Source organism: Pleurodeles waltl, chromosome 2_2, assembly GCF_031143425.1.
Source record: "Pleurodeles waltl isolate 20211129_DDA chromosome 2_2, aPleWal1.hap1.20221129, whole genome shotgun sequence".
Classification (NCBI taxonomy): domain Eukaryota; kingdom Metazoa; phylum Chordata; class Amphibia; order Caudata; family Salamandridae; genus Pleurodeles; species Pleurodeles waltl.
This window is the reverse complement of record NC_090439.1, coordinates 1,027,863,463-1,027,883,368: the sequence shown is the minus strand read 5'-3', so window position 1 is coordinate 1,027,883,368 and position 19,906 is coordinate 1,027,863,463. Positions and strand designations below refer to the sequence as shown.

Sequence of the window (19,906 nt, the reverse complement as noted above, 5' to 3'; positions counted from 1 at the left end):
CTAGGACACCAGTGGTAAACAATCATACCGAACAGCTTAAGGACCAGTAACCACAGAACAGTCAGGACCCTAAGAACTTGCCTCAAAGTTTATAACACTATCTTTCCAATCTGGCCAGCATGAATATAACTAGTAGCTATTCACAGATTTCTGAGCTTGGAGTAATTCCATCAAATCAAGTGAAAGTGGGACATTTACTGTACAAGGAAATACCACAGCTGAAAAATGAAGCATACCTTCCCCCAGTTTGAGGGTGCACTTATAACGGACGTCAGTTTGGACCCAGTCATATGCAAATAAGTCTTGACCCTGCTCCAATCGGCACAGTTTATCCCGAACTGTCAGCCCAGGTCCTCCGTAAATCTGAACACAAGCAAACCAAGGCTGGCTGGGTCCACACTGAAGTGGTACAGCAGGCAAACAAATGATGGACTGGAAACTACCCCAAGAAATGGCCAGTGGTTAGACTTTATGCAAACATCCCTCCCATCACCTTTTGTGCGTTTGATGTATCCTAAATGGTAAAGGTATGCCCAGATGTGAGTGATACCCTTGCACACTGTACCACTGGAACCAAGCTGCACTGAAGAACCCTAATCAGGGCTAAATCAATTTTGGCTTGCTTGTGTTTCGATTCAGGGAGGGCCAGGTCTGCCAGTTTGGGCTGGACTATTTCTATTGGAACAGGGACAACATTGATTTTCATATGGCTGGGTCCAAACTGAGGAGGAATGGTGGGCAAAAGAAAAATGGGTTGGGTGCCAGTAGTTAGAATTATTGCAAACATTCCTCCCATCACCTTGTGTGCTTTAGAGACAAAATGTTCTATCCGTGAGGAGGATAAATGTGAGCTCTATGATGACTCTTACACCTTTTGCTATTTTCAGCATATGGGTAATCTGTTATTGACACCGGACTCAGTTAACTAAGACACCAAGATTGGAGAGAGTCCTGAATTTCAAACCTGCCATCTCTCCCTTGTGCCGTGCATTTATTGAGATAGAGCCACCAGAAGGCCAGGAACTAGGGAACCATAACAATATCAAAGGCCAAAGTTCTATACTGGTACCATCTGCAATTGAGCACAGCCAGTAGTACTTTGAAGTTTTAGGACTGAAGAGACAAGCATAATATTCAGTCTCTGGCTCGGATGGGGAAATAACTGATTCAGGTGCTAAATATTCAGAATGGGGATGATCCCTCCACTACTTTTCCTCACAAGGATATACTGGCAGTAATATCCCTAATCCTCTGGAACAATTTCCAATTACGCCATTAGTTCATATGGTAACTACACATTAAGAATGGGTGAGAAAAAAAATGTAGGAGTAACAATGATACTAAAAACTCATTTGCTAAAGTGTCTCAGACTGTTTATGCATCAATTCCTACCTTCTGGACTCATAGCTTCAATCTTGGCAGGATAATAACGACAGTCTGTCCAGCGAGCTAGCACTTCTTCTCCAGGTTTGAAATCCTATTTTAAAAAATGTAACGCATTAGCATGTTAGGAAGAAACTGAAAACCATCCTAAAAAGAAATTATTCTTTAGATTATTATAATTCTTTTTATATAAAAACAGTGTCCCAAACTACAGGAATGAATGTGATGATTTAAAGAGGAAAGCAAAGTGATAGCAGGTATGGCCACTTACAAACAGTTCTTCCTCATCTTTTAGCCCTTCCTTCCTCAGTGCAGGTCGCTCAAGAGGTCGCAATCTGCTGCTGTCCCAAAATATCCACTCATCGTATCGATGACTCCAGCGCTCAAAATGGACCAACATCTTACCCTCCTCATAGTCTATCTTCTCAATCCTTGATGGATACCTTATGTGATAAAAGTGTAAATGACAACCTAAAATTTCCGAAAAGCAGGTATTGTATTAAGATACTGATTTTGACCTCTTTGACAGCTAGGTACTAAGTAACTGAAGACTGTGTACTCTGCCACCAAAAACAGCTACTTTACATTGCCTCCCGCTTCCTACAAGATACTTTTAGTAGCCAAAATACAGGCTGGATCCAATATGCAAGTAAATAAATCGCTTGAGCTACTGCTACTTAAGTACTAGGGAAGAAAAATCGGCGACAAGCTATTTATGAAAAGAATAGCTTGAGACTTCAAGTAAAATGACAAACATATCCTTAACTTAACACCGCTGAAAAGCAGAAAAAGGGACATGAAAGTTCATCAATGCTTTTACATCACATCAGGACAGCCCTGTGATACCCGTGGGAACGTGGGCAATATATAGTCTCTAGCCTGGGTGTTACTCATGTTTGCTGAACTGCAAATTTCATCTGCTTAACCCTTACAAGTAACCCCAACCTTATTCGGGGCTTTAAAGAGGTGAGCACACACGTTTGTATGGTACACGTTTGTATGGTACAAGAAATGAATAAACTGTCAGAATATAAGGAGAGGAAAGCTACTTACCGATTACCATAAGCTTTCTTAATCCGTGTACTTCTTCAAATGATCAATTACTGAGAAGAGACAGATCAAATGAAAGGATCTGAAGGAAGATTCAAACCCCAGAAAAGGTCAAGACAAGGGACATCGAGAAAAATGAGTGGGAGGTTGCAGAATGTGTATGCACGGAATTTGCATAACACTTTCAATGAATTAAGCAGACAGGCTTGAAACATATTCCCAACTCCAAAGATAATTATCAAGCTTACCAGGTAGTCGGATTTATAGGCTACTGAAGCAGTGAATGAGAAACCTAGGCTTTTAACAGGCAGCAGAGAACACCAGGGTCAACACATCTGTTACTAAATCATGATAAAGTGAAGGAGCAGGCAAACTCGATCATGGAGTCAAGGACTCACGTGATGCGGTACAGAAGAGGAAATACAGTAAACCTGCAGGATAGCTCAGAGATTTGAAAAATTGCCACTCGCTTTCAATATCAGCAAAGCAGGCTCAGCATTCAATCTTCTGAGCACCGTAAAGGGCATACCATTAAAATGAGTAATATTAACACTTGCTATTTACAATATATAGAAAAGACAAATGTGTGGCATGAAGTGCTATCAGAGTGGCGTAAAGTGTCAGAGTGGAGTGGCATTTCGTAGACCATAGTGATGAGGGGTGCAGAAGAGTAGAGTGGGTGTAGGACATAGTCAAGTAAAGTGTCATAAATTGGGGTACCATGTTCTACAGCAGAGTGAAGTGGGGTGTCATACAGTATTGGAAAGTGATGCAGACTACAGTAGAGTAGAATGGCATTTTTGTAGATTGGAGTGATGTACAGTACAGTTTTGTAGTGTGCGATACAGTGGACTGGCATATATTGTCAGAGTACAATGGCACAGAGTGTACTGGCGTAGAGTGGCATGGAATGGAGCGTACCGGCACAGCCAGGTAGTAAACTGCTATAATTTGAAGTGGGGCCTCATACAGTAGAGTGGAGTGTTTCGTATAGAAAAGTGTTGCGCAGGGGAACAGAGTTTTGTACCTTGGAGTGTATGGGCACAGAGTGGAGTATAGAGTTGGGCAGTGGAGTGTATGGGGTTTTGGGAGAGTAGAATGTTGTAAAGTGCCATGAAGTGCGACAGACTTTTATAGAGTGGAATTATGACCGGTGTAGAGTGGAGTGGCATACACCGTAGTGACGTAGAGTGGATTTCTGTAAAGTGGAGTAGCTTATAGTCAAAGAAACTGTTACAAACTGGAGTGGCGTCTCATATAGTAGAGTGGAGTGCTGTGTCGTATAGTGCTGAAACTGTCAGTGCACTGGAGTGTTGTGCAATAGAGTGTACGCATGAAGGCAAGTTCAAATTTGGACAGGAGTGTATGGGGACAGAGTGGAGTAAGTCCTAGTGGAGTGCCATAGCATGTAGTAAGAGTTTTGTGGAGTGGAGTTATATAAAGTGGAGGAGAGTACACTGGAGTGGCAAAGAGTGGAGTGGCGTACGCTGGGGTGATGTAGAGTGTAACAGCATAAAGTGTAGTAGGGTGTAATAGCGTATAGTGAAGTGGTTTAGACTGGAGTGGTGTATTGTGGGGTGGGCTGGGTGGTGTGAACTGTAATAGCATACAGTGGAGTGACGTACAGTGAAGTGTGGTCAAGTTGAATACCATAGAGAGGCAAAGATTAAAGTTGCGTAAAGTGTAATAGCATAAATTAGACTAGTGAAGAGTGGAATAGCATAGAATGGAGGACAGTGGAGTGGCACAGAGTGAAATACCCTAGAGCAGTGGTTCTCCACCTTTTGACTTCTGTGGAGCCCCACTTTATCATTACTAAAATCCGGGGAAAAAGTCATCCGCACAAGACATCCCCACTGAGCTATTACTGGAGGCTGGGATGCCGGCCTAAACATTGTCGATGATTTGAATCACAAAACAATATACAGAAAACACAGAGATGAGCGTTAATCAAACAAATATACAAATGGTAACATATTTGACCTAATCTGCAACTAAATAGAGTTTTAAAAAAATAATAGGAAGGCTGGAGCTTTTCGAAATTTCATTGAAGCCACACATCATCCATACTATATTCTCTTTGATGCACATGCACTGCTCCCACGAATCAAGGAGGATATTCATTTGATTTTTAGCGTCCAATTTCAAATTCCTTAACATTCACAGTACATTTCAAAAGAATTTCAATTGTACATTTAGCCACATAATTTATTTACACTATATTAATCTGTTAATATTCATTTTCTAAGCATTCGCAGCCCCCCTGAGGAGGCTTTGTGGATCCCCAGGGGTCCCCAGACCACAGGTTGGGAACCAGTGGCATAGGGTAGAACAGCATAGAGCAGAGCAGCGCACACCAGAGTGGGGTAGAGTGAAATAGCATATAAAGGAGTAGCACAGACTGGAGAGGCGTCAAATGGACTAGCAAAGAATGGAGTGAGTAGTGTAGACTGGAGTAGTGTACAGCGGAGTAGAGTGAAAAAGCATATTATGCAGTGGCGTGGAGGGACCAATGGACCAGCACAGAATGGAGCGGTGGGGAGTGGTGTACACTGGAGTGGCATAAAGTCATGTAGTGTATAGTGGAGCGCCATACAGTGGAATAATGTACAGTGGGGTGGTGTACTGCAGAGGGGCATAGACTGCCATAGTATATAGTGGAGTAGCATGCAGTGCAGTGGCATACAGTGAAATGGTGTAGACTAGAGTCGTAAACTGGAATGGGGTAGAGTGTAATAGCATACAGTGGAGTGGCATACACTGGAGTGGCATCCAATGGAACTTTAAAAATTTGCACTTTTATAGCGCACTACTCACCTGTTAGGGTCTCAAGGCGCTGTGTGCATACCACTGTGGAACCCCTCCTGGCTTTTCCCTGTGAGGCGCCCACTCCTGGACAGCCCCAGGGTGAAGCCAAACATCCAAGCGCTGTGAGGGCCGTTGTGGAGCGTAAGCAAGCTATTGCCCAGAGTTACAGAGTGGGACCCATTAATTAGATTAGGCACAGAGGTGAGAATTATCTGGTCCAAGGGAATTGAGCCCAAGACCCGCCGAGGTAGGAACTGAACCCTGGTCCCAGACCAGATCTCTGCATCAGGGTCTGCCGCTCTAACCACTGTGCCACACTTCAACAACAGAGTGGAGTGGTATACACTGGAGTGGCATACAATGGCATGGAGTATAGTGGGATTGCACATTCTGGTGTAGCATATAACGGAGTGGCATACAGTGAAGCAGCGTACACTGAAGAGGCTGAAGTACAGTGGAGTTGTGTACAGTGTAATAGCAGAGTAGAGCAGTGTTGTACAGTGGAGTGGCATAGAGTGCAACAGTGTATAGTGGAGTAGAGTACAGTGAAGTGCGGTATAATGTAGTGGTGTAGACTGAAGTGGCGTACAGTGGCATGATGTAGAGTGCAAGACCATACAGCGAAGTACAGTTCAATCGAATAGCATAGGATGAAGTGGCATAGAGTGGAGTGCCATACACTGGAGCAGGCGCACAGTGGAGTAGACATACAGTGGAGAAGGCATACAGTGAAATGTTGGAGAGTGTGCAGAGTAAAGTATTAGGTCCCTACCTGTTACCATAAGTGATTATAGGTAGGGAAATGTGTTTTAAAAAATATATTTTTAGATACGTTTATGGCCATGTACCGCTGTAGTTTCACAAAATGTAGTGAAATTCCGCTAAAGGACCGCAGTGACAGATGTCACTAAGTTTAGATGCCTCATAACTTAAAAAATACATGCCCTACTTAACTGCAGTGCTCACAAAGCATCATATCTGCAACCATAATGTGCAATTCTGCTAAATGTTATGTAGATACTTTGAGCTGTTTTCATGCTACGTCAAATACAATAGTCTATCGGCAATGCATTGGTGAAAAAACATGTTTTGGGGCCCCCTTTTTTCTTAGCACTCCCTTAACAATAAACCACAAAAAAGTATATTGTCTCAAAATGCAGAAAATGCTATGGGTCTGGCAAGTTTTGTGGGGATTCGTCAAACAGGTCGAAAGTTACTAGTTAGGTAATATCCAAGGAATTCCTATTTTTGGGACTACTAACTACAACTACAGAATGGCAATAAGATTTAATGTGATTTCATTCTTTTTATCTATTGTATTTGTTATATATTTGTTTAGTGATGTACATATTAACGTGACCATAAATGGGTCTTTTAGTTGTCCATGTAATTATTCTGAAACTTTACATATGCTGTGTAGCTTATTTCTTGGACTTCCGTGCTATTTTTAGTAGGATTTTTCTAAATATGAAGGTCAAAGTGAATGAAAGCCAATCATTGTTGTTGTAAAAATTAAGGTTATATTATTTTCTACCTAATGGCAAATTATCATGTCCTCCATATAGTAGTTTGTATAGCTCGCTTCATCACTTTTCCATTTTGCTGCACAGGAGTACATAAGGAAGATGGTTTTTGTTTGGCTTGTGAGGCACAACTCTATTTTGTGAGCCAGACAAGCATACAAAGAAACCTTATGTAGATTAAGATGTATTCTATTTTGTATGCATTTGTTTATAGGTTTCCACTATCATGTGACCATAAATGGGTCTTTGATTTACTAAATTAACTGAAACTCTACACAGTCTAGCTTATTTTTTGGGCTTCCTTACTACTTTTAGTAGTACTGTGCCACAAGATATACTACGTTGAAAACCCTTATAAACTTAAGGAATATTTACTCTACTTAACTGCAGTTTACAGATTTCAGAAGAACAGAAAGATGAATCTGCACTGTTGGTGTTCAAAGCTGTGACCTGCAGAACACCAAGCTTGCCAGTGGTGAGCGTTCAGACCAAACGCCATCTTGCTATACCACATGCTTAACTTTTTTCTGGCTTGGCTCGGCCTCCGTTTGGTCACTGGTTTACTGCAGCCCCCAATAACCACCTCTGTGCCCCACACTCCAGTCCCCAGTGGAGTTTGGAAAAAGGCACTGGCATAAGACTGTTCTCAACTAGATTTTGAGGCATTATTAAACTCAAGGATGCTATACATAAGGGGAGGAAAGAGGTTGGGTCTTCACAAGGTGAAGAGTAAACTAAAGAGAAAGGAAGGTGGAGTTACAGTGTGACAAAGGCCTTCATGGGCATGCACACACATTAAGTACTTCAGGGTTTGAACCATATGTGGGATATTATCCTAGCTCTAGCAGGAGAAGTATTATCCCACAGCAATGTATATTCTGACCCTTCTCTTTCCTGCTGCGAACTTCTAGGTTGTCTGTCTCTTGTTCAGTGCTGAGTCTAAGAATTCTTCCTGTAACTAAAGGTGTTCCACACCTCTTCTGTTTATATACCTTTCATGCTATCTGATTCAGTTCAGTAGTGTTTTGTGTTCAGTTCTCTCATAGATGTCTTCGACATACAGCTGTCCTGCAACTGATCAATATCCACCCATCAGCTGTCCTGCCACTGATCAATATCCACCAATCTGTTTCTTGGTGTGAGATGTCCTTACATAAATGTAGTTCAGATTACCTTCTGTTGTGTTCAGAGCAGTTTTCCACATAGCAGCTTAAAGTGTTCTCATGCCTGGAGGCTGTATTTAGCCCACAGGTCACTGGGAAAGGCATTCAAACGCAAGGGGACCAGTGGCTAAATTAAATACATATGGGTGCGTCAAATAATTGCTTATGAAAAAAAAAAAAAAAAAAAACTATGGTGCAGCACAGCGAGATGTTCTTTGAGCAAGAAATTGTGACTGTCATTATTTGACTTTGAAAAAAGTACAGTTTATAAAGCAGATTATTGTAAAACATCAGATTATTAGAGTGGATAACTAACCACCCCAAGGAACAATCACAACACTTCTCGGGATGAAACATTAAAGTTACTAAAGTAACTTGAGCTCACCCTACTGGTAGCTGTGGCACAGAGCAGGCAGGCTCAACTTGGGGCAATGTGTATAGTATTTCTGCAGTACCAAAACAATATTAACAATTCTGAATACAAAATAAGAAAAATCCAAAACTGAATTAGAAGAAAAAAATAAGAATAATTTAATAAACAAATTGACACCAAAGGTTTTAATTAGGAGGAATGTCAAGCATAAAGTGTGAATTATAGTTTGTGGTTGAGGTAGACTGGAACCTAGGCGTAATTTGACATTGACTGCAACGGAGAGCAGGTAGGATGCACCAACCTGGTTTGTCCTGGTTAAAGATTCTAACTTCTGGCTTAGTCCTTCAAGTTACAGTTCATTGCAGGAGTATGATTTAGAGACTCCCACACCATCAGGGGAGGTAAGCAGAGGCACACAGAGGCAGGCAAGGATCAACAGTGAGAGCAGGTCAACTTTTCCGAGCTCTTCTCAGGTCACAGATAGCAGGTCCACTCCTTTTCTGATCTTCTCAGGTTCGGGAGTATTCTGAAGTGGGTGCCTGGAGATGTCAACATTTATGCCTGGCATTAGCCAAATGCTAAAATGTTCCCAGGATTTAACCTACCCACTTGGGGCATTATTTCAGCGTGGGGGGTGTGCGTCAAATCCTGCTTGATAGATCTGCTGGAGTTTACATAGGTCACTGAGTGCACACTTGAAAGGCAGTGAAAACGGACTCCAAAACAATTCTTGGGTTGCCACAGTCTGGTTGCTGGAAAACCCTGCTTTGTTCTACCAGCCCTTTAAAGCTGGCTATGGGAGGACCCTCAAATCAAATTCCTTAAGGTGCTTACGGAACTCTTTAGTTCTGTCAGTATAGTACATTAAAGCTCTTTTGACATTCAGTGTATAAAGGGTCCTTTCTGCAACTGAATCAGGTTGTGGAAAGAAAACTACCAATTCAGCTGACTGGTTTAGGTGGAAAGAGGAATCTACTTTTGGAAGAAATTTTGAGATAGTTTGGAGGACTACCTTATTTCTATGTCATGGCAAGATAGGTTCTTCCAAGGTTAGTGCCTGGAGCTCACTGACGCATCTTAATGAAGTGACTGCAGCTAAAAAGGCTACTTTTCATGATAGGAATTGAAGAGGAAAAATTAGGCAAAAGTTTGAATTGTGTGCCCATACGTCTGATAAGTACAATGCTGAGATTTAAAGCAGGTGCACGGGAAACCCTGGGTAGAATTACTCTTAAGACCTTCTATGAATGCCTTAATAACTGGTAGTTTAAACAAGACAAATGTTGTCCGTTTTGCAGTAGGCAGCTGCTGCAGCTAGATGCAGTGTACGCTAAACCTGAGGTCTGCAAATTAAGTAAACAGCAGACAATATTTTGAACAGTTGTATTAAATGGATCAGTGCGTTTGTCACAGCAATAGAAAGCAAATCTTTTCCACTTAGCAGCATTACACGCTCTGGTTTCCGGCTTATATGCCTCCTTGAGAATGGTAATGCATTCTAGAGGGAGATTTAGATATTCAAATTCTATGACTTCAGGAGTCAAATTGCAAGGTTGAGTTCCTTTGGAATTAGACACCTGATTTTTCCCGTGTTCTGAGTGAGAGAATTCGGGTTGAGGAGAAGCTTCTCCAGTGGCAATATCGAGAGCTTGAGAAGTGTGGTGAACCATGGTTGATGAGCACAAGTGGGAGGTACTAGAATGAGGGTAAGAGACGTTTGCCTGAGCTTCCGAATCACAAACGGATGGGGTGGGAGGAGGTGGAAAAGTATAGGCAAATAACCCTGACCAATTCACCTGTAGAGTATTATCTTTAGATAGGCGGTGTGGGAGCCTGGAGGCAAAGCTTGGGCATTTTGCGTTGTCTGCGTTTGCAGAGAGATCTATGTGTGGAAACCCCCACTTGTGAAATTACGGGAGGAGGACTCTGGGTGGAGTTCCCATTCATGGACTTGTTGCTGCATCCTGCTGAGGTCGGCAACGGTTTTGCGGTCCCTGGGAGGTGTTCCACTAACAGGTGAATGTGGTGACATATTGCCCAACACCAAATCGACGGAGAAAGGCGTGATAACTGAAGGGAGTTATCTTCTCCCCTCGTCCAGTTTCTGTAGGTAAAACATGGCTGCGGTAATGTCCGTCTGGACCAAGCCAACTTAGCCTATCAGGTGAACTAGGAAGGCTTTCAATTACAGATGAATGGCCTGAAGCTCTAGGTAGAGGATGTGTAGGCCTTGATGTTTGGAGTTCCAGTGTCCCTGGAATGTGAGATCTTGTAGGTGAGCACCCCATCCTGTGAGGGATGTATCTGCTGTGAGAATGATCTGGGGAATACGGTCACGAAACAGATGCCCTTTTGATAGGTTTTGTGTGTTCCACCACTGCAGAGAGCGGCGAGTGCGGCTGTCTACCACTACTAGATCTTGTAATTGACCCGAAGACTGAGCCCATTGACTTACCAGACATTCGTGCAGCAGGCGCATATGTAATCTCACGTATGGCACTATTGTAATGCAAGATGCCATCATGCCTAAAAGTCACAGAACTGTTGTGACTGTTGGGTGCTGAATATGATGACATTTTTGAAGCAGCAATCAATCAATTCATCAGATTTTATGAAGCGCAACTGCTCACCTGTGAGGGTCTCAAGGCGCTGATGCTGTGAATCCTGACTGCACTGGAGTAAGCCAAACCCAGCTGTGTGTTGAGAATAGCCCCTAAATACAGATGAATTTGTGAAAGCTTAAGCTGTGGCTTTTGTATATTGATTGTGAAGAAGTTGTAGAGTGGATTGAGTATGTTGTAGACACAACTGACTCGTCCTAGCTTTGATGAGCCAGTCATCCCGATATGGGAAGAAATTAATACTGTGTCTGCATAGATCTGGCGCAACTACTGCTAGACATTTGGTGAGTGAATGCCCGTGGAGCAGTAGTGACTCCAAATGCAAGCACTCTTAATTGATAATATGTTCCCGCTATTACAAACCTGAGATATTTGTGATGTGCTGGATGCATTGAAATGTGAAAGTAAGCATCTTTTAAATCTAGTGCAGACAAAGTCGGCCTGTTGTAGCAGTCGATTCACATCTTGTACAGTTACCATATGGAAGTCTTCCGAAAGGATGAAATGATTTAACTGTCTCAGGTCAAATATAGGCGGGAGTGAACCATCTCTTTTGGGAATGAAGAAGTATAGAGGGTATACTCCTAAGCCTTGCTGCTGAAGAGGGAGGGATCATGGCTGGAGGTGTTTCCAGACAAAAACTATGTTGGATAATATCCAACACCCACTGATTTTTGGTATTTGTCTGCCAGATGTGGAAGAAATGTTGTAATCTTCCCCCGACAGGTAAGTGATCGGGGGAACGAGTAGTGAGTCACTGTTCTGAGGTGGAAGGTGTTGTGAGAGTGGAAGCACCCTTTGCACAGCCTTTGGTGTTGTTTCCTCTGTATGCACCTCTATAATATCCCCTTGAATGGGAGGACTGATGCTGCTGCCTCTAAGAAGAGGAAGAGGATTATGATGGTGTAGTCTTTCTACCCTGCTTATATGTGGGACGCCATAAGGAACCACAAGAAGTGGGGGTTTATAACGCTCCCATGGATTTTGCAACTTCTGTATCCTTTTTAATTTTCTCTAACGTTTGGTCCACCTGGGGGCCAAACAGATGTTGCTGATCAAAAGCGGGGAATCAGTAGTGCTTGCTGTACTTCTGGCTTAAAGACAGATATGAGTAGCCAAACACGTCTACGCGGTTGTATGCTTGTATTGATACCCCTGGCAGCGGTATCCGCACACCTGATAGAATTATTTGAAATAAGTTTGTCCTCCTGAACAATTTGATCATCTCTGTTTTATACTCTTCAGGGAGATGTTGGAGGAGTTCCTCCTTTTCATCCCAATGGGCCCCGTCATACCTTGCCAACAACCCTTGCCATGCCAATGGTTGGCTGCGTGTGCTGCAACTCTCTTACCTGATGCATCAATGAGTTTAGACTATTTACCTGGCAGAGGACCATCCGCTGTTGCCTGCAAATTAGCTCTTTTGCAAGCATTACATACTACCAGTGAGTTTGGGGGTAGTTGACCCTTGATGTATGGTGGATCTGAGGGTGCAGCTTTGTACCTTTAATCTACCCTCGGTGTAATTACCCTTGCCTACACCGGATTTATAAAAATATCATCCACATAGTGAAGCATCCCTTTTAGCAAGGGCAGGTATTGACAAGCCCTAGTGGTATTTGAGAGTGTCTAAAAAAGAAAGTCATCCTCAACTGGGTCTTTGTGCAAAGAGACCTAGTGATATGTAGCTGCCCTAGCAATGAATTCCTGGAAGGATGTTGTATTATCTAGGGGGGGTGCATAGCTGGGTAGAGGTCTGGGTCAGTATCCCTGGGAGGTTAAATGTCACAAGTGCCCTGTGGGTCTGATAGCTGCTGATCTGGGCCATCTCTCCCTCCCTGATCCCAGTGTAAAATTATGGAGAGCCCTCTGGAGTAGTATTACCTACATCACTGAGTGATGTGGTGAATGATGTGGTAATAAAGATGAGGGAGGTATAGAAAGTGGTGGAGGAGGCAGCGAAGCAGGCAAGGGTGGCTGTATAGGACTGGTGGCAATGTCCTTTTTCTTCTTTTCTGGAGGTGCAGAAAGATCGATGGCTTTTTTAAAAGAAAGCTGGTGCTTGGATGGTGTAAGCGCTGACAGCACTACCTTTTCCACAATTCAAACCGTAGAAGGCTGGATGTGGATCTTCTTCTATGTCGGATCGAGTCTTTGAGTCATAGTTTCTAGTATCTGTTCCGGTGTCGAAACTGAAGGTTTTGGTGCTTAACTTGGCTTTTGTTTTGGTGTGGAGGTGGTTGCAGCCGAAGCAGCGGGAGCCAGGGTATTCGGAGCTGAAGAGGTAGCTGATCAGCTGGGTACCGAGTTGGTCGGCTCGATGCAGGAGTTTTTGGCTTAGCTTTCTGCGTCGAAACCAAGGGCGGGGCATCGTTAGCAAGAATTCAGTGCCTACCATGGCATGTCATCAGTTGTGGCCCAGAAGCTGTAGTTTCGGTCCAAATAGAATGTCTCTTGGCGGACTGGGCAGGGGTGTGGGTACTAACTCCTGGAGGAAGATCTTGTGTCTGCATACTGAACTCTACTTCGGAGTCGGATTCAGAGTCGGAAATGGAATAGGCCTCTTCTGCTGCCAAGGCCTTATGCAGTTCTTGCTCCTGTTCAACATCATGGTGTCCGAAAATGGTTGGGAGTTCCTTCAACAAGTTTGCGCTGCATTCCTTTTTGACGCACTTGATGGTCCTGCAACTTCTTTTTTGACCAAAAAGATCATCAGGCCTTGCAGTCTTCCTTGGCGTGTTCCAGAGACAACGTTGCAAACCTGATGACGGTCGCTATGCGGGTACTTGGCCTGGCAGCTGGGACAGAATCGAAATGGAATCCATTCCATTAGCAGTGCATGATCTGTTGAATCTTATTAGATGAGAAAAGGCATGAATGGGCGAGAGGCCCGAAGGCCACAAGTAAAAAAGGTTGAATCAACGGCAATGAGTGTCTTCTGTTTACAAAGGTGAGAGTGAGAACGCAAATGAGAACAATACTGATGGGTATAAAGATGAACAATGGGCAACAGGGGCCCAAAAACAGTCTCAAACCATAGCACTGAAGAACACGTCCGAACCAGATGTAGAAAGAAAACAATCTAACAATGGAGTTGATGCACGTGCGCATTATCACCAAGAGGAGTCACTTTGCCTCGCGACTCGTGAGACTTCTTCAAACAAAAACAACTTGCACACATCCGGACCCAGTACAGATGGCAGGCGTATGAACCACGTGTGCTTCTATAGCCACAAATACCATTGAGCATCTTTTTCATGTGGAAACTTTGGATTTATTAACCAAGTCCCCAATGAGCCCACAACCTTCGTTTATTTATTTAATGAGAATACTATGTGAGGCATATCATGTCATGCTACTCTAGGTTTCCCGGTCGACTTTTTCAGATGAAGACCAATGTGAAAGGCTCCAAGTAGAAGTGTATTTCTGGGTCGATACGTTAACAACCTTTTCTTGGTCTTGGACTGGACCATTATCCTCAAATAGGAACAAGATTGAGTAGAACTTCTTGAAGAAGGATACAGACTCTGATAATTAAAATCGGCCCACGGAGGCTTTCTGCAGTTGCCAGTTTGCACTGCAACTCACATTCATTCTGTACTTGTAAATATTTGTCACAGTACGCAAGGATTTTTGTGCACTTTCGATCACTTAATGGAGCAACTGATATGATTTGAATGACTTCTATACTCTACAAGTACTTGTAGGAAAGTGCCCCTTTTTTACATGGACACCGCCACTTTTTGCCTGGTATTCGATGCAATTTAGACTGAAAGTGCACTGGGTTGCTGTTAAACAGGTCCCCAGTGCCAGATATCTATCCCTAAAACTGTACAATTTTCCAGAATTGGCAATCCCTTTAGCCCCCTATGAGTCCCTAATAAATGGTACCCCTGGTACCCAGGGGTGTGGAATTTATTAAAATATCTACTTGTCCACGGGACAGGTTGCTTCTCAAATCTACTTGTCCTGTAAAAAGATCTACTTGTCCCTTTGGTGCCATGTAGTGTGGCGCCAAATTATAGCAGCAATCTCATTATGTAAGAGCTCTGATAATAGCCTCTCTGATTATGCCAGGGCTACTACCATAGTAGGGCTTGAATACTAGCAGTTTCAATCCCTACTGTAGCAATTTCCTTATTTTTCCACCTTTCTGCAGATCTGCATACTGGGGCTGGAGGAAGCAGTAAGCAATAGTTCCAGGGCTGGAATGCCTTTGAGTCTGCAAACCTACTAACCTGCATGTTTTAAAGATTTTCACCAGCTTCTCTCTAATATTTTCCCATAATAAGAAAGGTTGGACATTTACTCCTGACAATGGCAGAATTAGAACTTCTTCCAGGGTTGGGAAGAAAGTGGCTGGAGGGAAAATGAACTTGCAAATGCTCAATAGATTTTCACATGAGCAAATCGACACACGCGTATTTACCCATGCTAAAATACAGTTCACAAATATTTTATAGGGGTACGACATATACCATGGGTGCACTTTTGTGACTTTCTTTAAGAATTTGGGGCCACATGTAGGTAGGTTCAGATTTGTGACCCGCAAATTGCGAGTCGCAAATCCGAATGTAGGATGGTGTCCCTGACACCATCTGTGACTCGCAAGGGCTTCGCAAATGCTCACCTCATGAATAATCATGAGGTGGGTCGCAATTTGCGACCCCCTTGCGAATGGCGGCCTCACAGGGATGGTGGCCTGCTGGAGACAGCAGACCACCATGTCTGTGACTGCTTTTCAATAAAGCAGTTTTTTTTTGGTTTGTTTTTTTGTAATGCAGCCCATTTTCCTTAAAGGAAAACGAGATGCATTACAAAAACGAAAAATGAAACGTTTTCGTTTCATTTTTTCAGAGCAGGCAGTGGTCCGCAGGACCACTGCCTGCTCTGAAAAAATGTTTACAGTGACATTCACAATGGGGAAGGGGTCCCAGAGGGACCCCTTCCCTTTTGTGAAAGTGTTAGCACCCATTTGAAATGGGTGCAAACTGAGATTGCTTTGCGCCCGCATTCGCAAAACAATCCTACATTGCACTGCGAGTCGCAATTAGGAAGGGAACACCCCTTCCTAATTGCGAGTCACAAACCCGTTTTGCGATTCGGTAACCAGGTTACCGAATCGCAAAACTGGGTTTGTGCATCGCAATGTGCTTTTTGCACGTCGCAAACAGCGAAAGTTGCTGTTTGCGACATGCAAAAAGCTACCTACATGTGGGTCTTGATCCCTAATTAGGTCTGGTGTTAACAAAGACATTTTGTTTTTATTAAACTTCTATTTCTCTCTTTTTCGGCTGGCTTTACTGTGAGTGATCGCATTCTTCTCTTCCACAAGGAGCATATTGGCACACAAAGTAGTTTTGTTCAGTGTCAGGAACTACAGTGGCAATCAGTGACGTAATGAAACTGGAGGGTGCCCCTTTGCAAAGAACATGGAGGAGCCCCCTCTCCAGACTCACTCAGGGCAGGTGCTGTGCTGATGGGGCCCCCTGGAGGGCGGCTGCGGGGCCTTTGTTATGCCACTGGTGGCAACATGTGCTTTTAGAGTTCAAAAACGTTTTGGGGGGGTTTTGCCAGTGTTTGTTACAATGTTGAGGACCTGGTAGCTCCCACAACAATAAAGTGTTACAAAAGCCATGTCAAAACAAGACACGCATTGATGAAACTAAAAGACTTATAAAAATATGTCAGATCAGTTGGCTTTGTCAGTGTTTGTTTATTTTCATGCTTCCCATAATCGTGTTGAAAATGGTTACACTGATTTTCCATTAGAAATATTTTTGGGAAATACTAGCATGCATCAAAACATTTTACTAAATGACACTTCATTTGCATATAATCAGAGAGCATTCTGGGAGCATTATACTTAGCCTCATAGCCTAAACTTTTCAAACATGTGTATACACGTTTTTTTTTTTTGTACTGGAACCAACGTCAGTAGTGAAGTGTGACATTAAAACATTTATTTACAGCACTCACCCTAATAATGAAGGTTTTCAAATAATGAACCATAAATACAAGTTCAAACAGCATTATCTCTTGGAAACACATTACCTCAACTGCAGAGAGTTCCACTCTCTGTAAACAGGCAGCCAAAGGGTTTGTGCTGCAGAGGGTTGGGTCTTCTTGTCCCAAGGACAAAGTAAACATCAAATCTTGTTGCCCTTGACCCCAAACAAGATGCGGGCGTCGAACTTTTTGCCTTTGCTGATGCTAAGTTTTGATTGAAAGTGTGCTGGGACCCTGCTAATCAGGCCCAAGCACTAGTGTTCTTTCCCTAAGCTGTACATTTGCTTCCACAACTGGCACAGCCCTGGCACTCAGACAAGTCCCTTGTAACTGGTACCCCTGGTACCAAGGGCTCTGATGCCAGGGAAGGTCTCTAAGGGCTGCAGCATGTCTTATGCCACCCTGGGGACCCCTCACTTAGCACATGCACACTGCCTCACAGCGTGTGTGCTGCTGGAGAGAAAATGACTAAGTCGACATGGCACTCCCCTCAGAGTGCCATGCCAACCTCACACTGCCTGCGGCATAGGTAAGTCACCCCTCTAGCAGGCCTTACAGCCCTAAGGCAGGGTGCATTATACCACAGGTGAGGGCATTTGTGCATGAGCACTATGCCCCTACAGTGTCTAAGCAAAACCTTAGACATTGTAAGTGCAGGGTAGCCATAAGAGTATATGGTCTGGGAGTTTGTCAAAAACGAACTCCACAGTTCCATAATGGCTACACTGAAATCTGGGAAGATTGGTATCAAACTTCTCAGCACAGTAAATGCACACTGATGCCAGTGTACAATTTATTGAACATTAACCCAGAGGGCATCTTAGAGATGCCCCCTGAATACCAATCCGACTTCTAGTGTAGGCTGACCAGTTTCTGCCAGCCTGCCCGACACCAGACATGTTGCTGGCCACATGGGGAGAGTGTCTTTGTCACTCTGTGGCCAGGAACAAAGCCTGTACTGTGTGGAGATGCTTCTCACCTCCCCCTGCAGGAACTGTCTCAAAGGCTCACCCCTTTTGTTACAGTGCCCCAGGGCATCCCAGCTAGTGGAGATGCCCGCCCCTCCGGCCACTGCCCCCACTTTTGTCAGCAAGGCTGGAGGAGATAATGAGAAAAACAAGGAGGAGTCACCCACCAGTCAGGACAGCCCCTAAGGTGTCCTGAGCTGAGGTGACCCCTGCCTTTGGAAGTCCTCCATCTTGAGTTTGGAGGATTCCCCCAATAGGATTAGGGATGTGCCCCCCTCCCCACAGGGAGGAGGCACAAAGAGGGTGTAGCCACCCTCAAGGACAGTAGCCATTGGCTACTGCCCTCCCAGACCTAAACACACCCCTAAATTTAGTATTTAGGGGCACCCAAGATCCCAGGAAATCAGACTCCTGCAACCTGAAGAAACAAGGACTGCTGACCTACAAGCCTGCAGAGGAGGAAGATGACCACTGCTTTGGCCGCAGCCCTACCGGCCTGTCTCCAGCTTCAAAAACCTGCAACGAGCGACACATCCGACCAGCGACCTCTGAAGCCTCAGAGGACTGCCCTGGACTAAAGGACGAAGAAACTCCAGTGAGAAGCAGCCCTGCTCAAAACCAGCTACTTCTTTGCGACAAAGAAGCAACTTACAAAGACTGCATGTTTCCCGCCGGAAGCGTGATACTTCACACTCTGCCCCGGCTCGAGATCCAGAGAACAAACACCACAAGGAGGACTTCCCGGCGACTGCGAGCACGTGAGTAACCAGAGACGACCACCCCAGAACCCCCACAGCGACACCTGCAGAGAGAATCCAGAGGCACCCCCTGACAGCGACTGCCTGTAACAAGGGACCCGACGCCTGGAACCAGCACTGCACCCGCAGCCCCCAGGAGCTGAAGGAACCGAAATTCAGTGCAGGAGTGACCCCCAGGCGACCCTCTGCCTAGCCCAGGTGGTGGCTGTCCCGAGAAGCCCACCCTGTGACCGCATGCACCGCTAGAGTGACCCCCCCGGGTCCCTCCATTGAAATCAATACTAAACCAGACACCTGCTTTGCACACTGCACCCAGCCAACCCTGTGCTGCTGAGGGTAAGTTTTGTGTGCCTACTTGTGTTCCCCTCCACCCCCAAGTCTCTACAAAACCCCCTGGTCTGCCCCCAAGGATGCAGGTACTTACCTGCTGGCAGACTGGAATCGGAGCAACCCTGTTCTCCATAGGCGTCTATTTGTTTTGGACACCTCTCTGACCTCTGCACCTGACCGGCCCAGAGCTGCTGGTGTGGTAACTTTGGGGTTGCCTTGAACCCCCAACGGTGGGCAACCTATGCCCCAGGACTGAGACTTGTAAGTGTTTTACTTACCTCCTAATCTAACCTTTACTTACCTCACCCAGGAACTGTTGATTTTTGCACTGTGTCCACTTTGAAAATAGCTTATTGCCATTTTTACAAAGATTATGATATGCTTTTATTCAAAGTTCCTGAAGTATCTATGTGAAGTACCTTGCATTTAAAGTGTTTACTGCAAATCTTGAACCTGTGGTTCTTAAAATAAACTAAGAAAATATATTTTTCTATATAAAAATCTATTGGCCTGGAGTAAGTCTTTGAGTGTGTGTTCCTCATGTATTGTCTGTGTGTGTACAACAAACGCATAACACTACTCTCTGATAAGCCTACTGCTCGACCACACAACCACAAAATAGAGCATTAGAATTGTCTAATTTTGCCACTATCTTACCTCTAAGGGGAACCCTTGGACTCTGTGCACACTATTTCTTACTTTGAAATAGTATATATAGAGAGCCAACTTCCAACACATGGGACCAAAGAGGGCACCCAAGGGATGCAGCATGTATTGCGCCACCCTCCGTGACCCCTCACCTAGCACATGCAGACTGCCATTGCAGGCTGCGTGCCTTGATGCAACTAAAAGTGAAAACACGAAACAGCACACAGCCTGTGTGCCCTATTCCCCAACACTGCATGTAATATATGCAAGTC

General features: G+C 44.3%; 1 protein-coding gene across 4 annotated transcripts in view; it reads right to left on the bottom strand.

Annotated features, from left to right (window-relative positions):
- The window catches only part of PHF20L1 (PHD finger protein 20 like 1), a 764,530-nt gene that overhangs the window by 656,136 nt on the left and 88,488 nt on the right, over positions 1 to 19,906 (bottom strand). For 2 of the 4 annotated variants that reach the window (XM_069220776.1, XM_069220775.1), the window contains 2 exons: positions 1,655 to 1,826; positions 1,393 to 1,477 (listed from right to left, as the gene is read on the bottom strand). In XM_069220776.1, the coding sequence (XP_069076877.1) occupies positions 1,393 to 1,477; positions 1,655 to 1,826 (257 nt within the window). The remainder of the gene's footprint in view (positions 1 to 1,392; positions 1,478 to 1,654; positions 1,827 to 19,906) is intronic. The other 2 variants (XM_069220778.1, XM_069220777.1) reach the window with 1 other exon arrangement.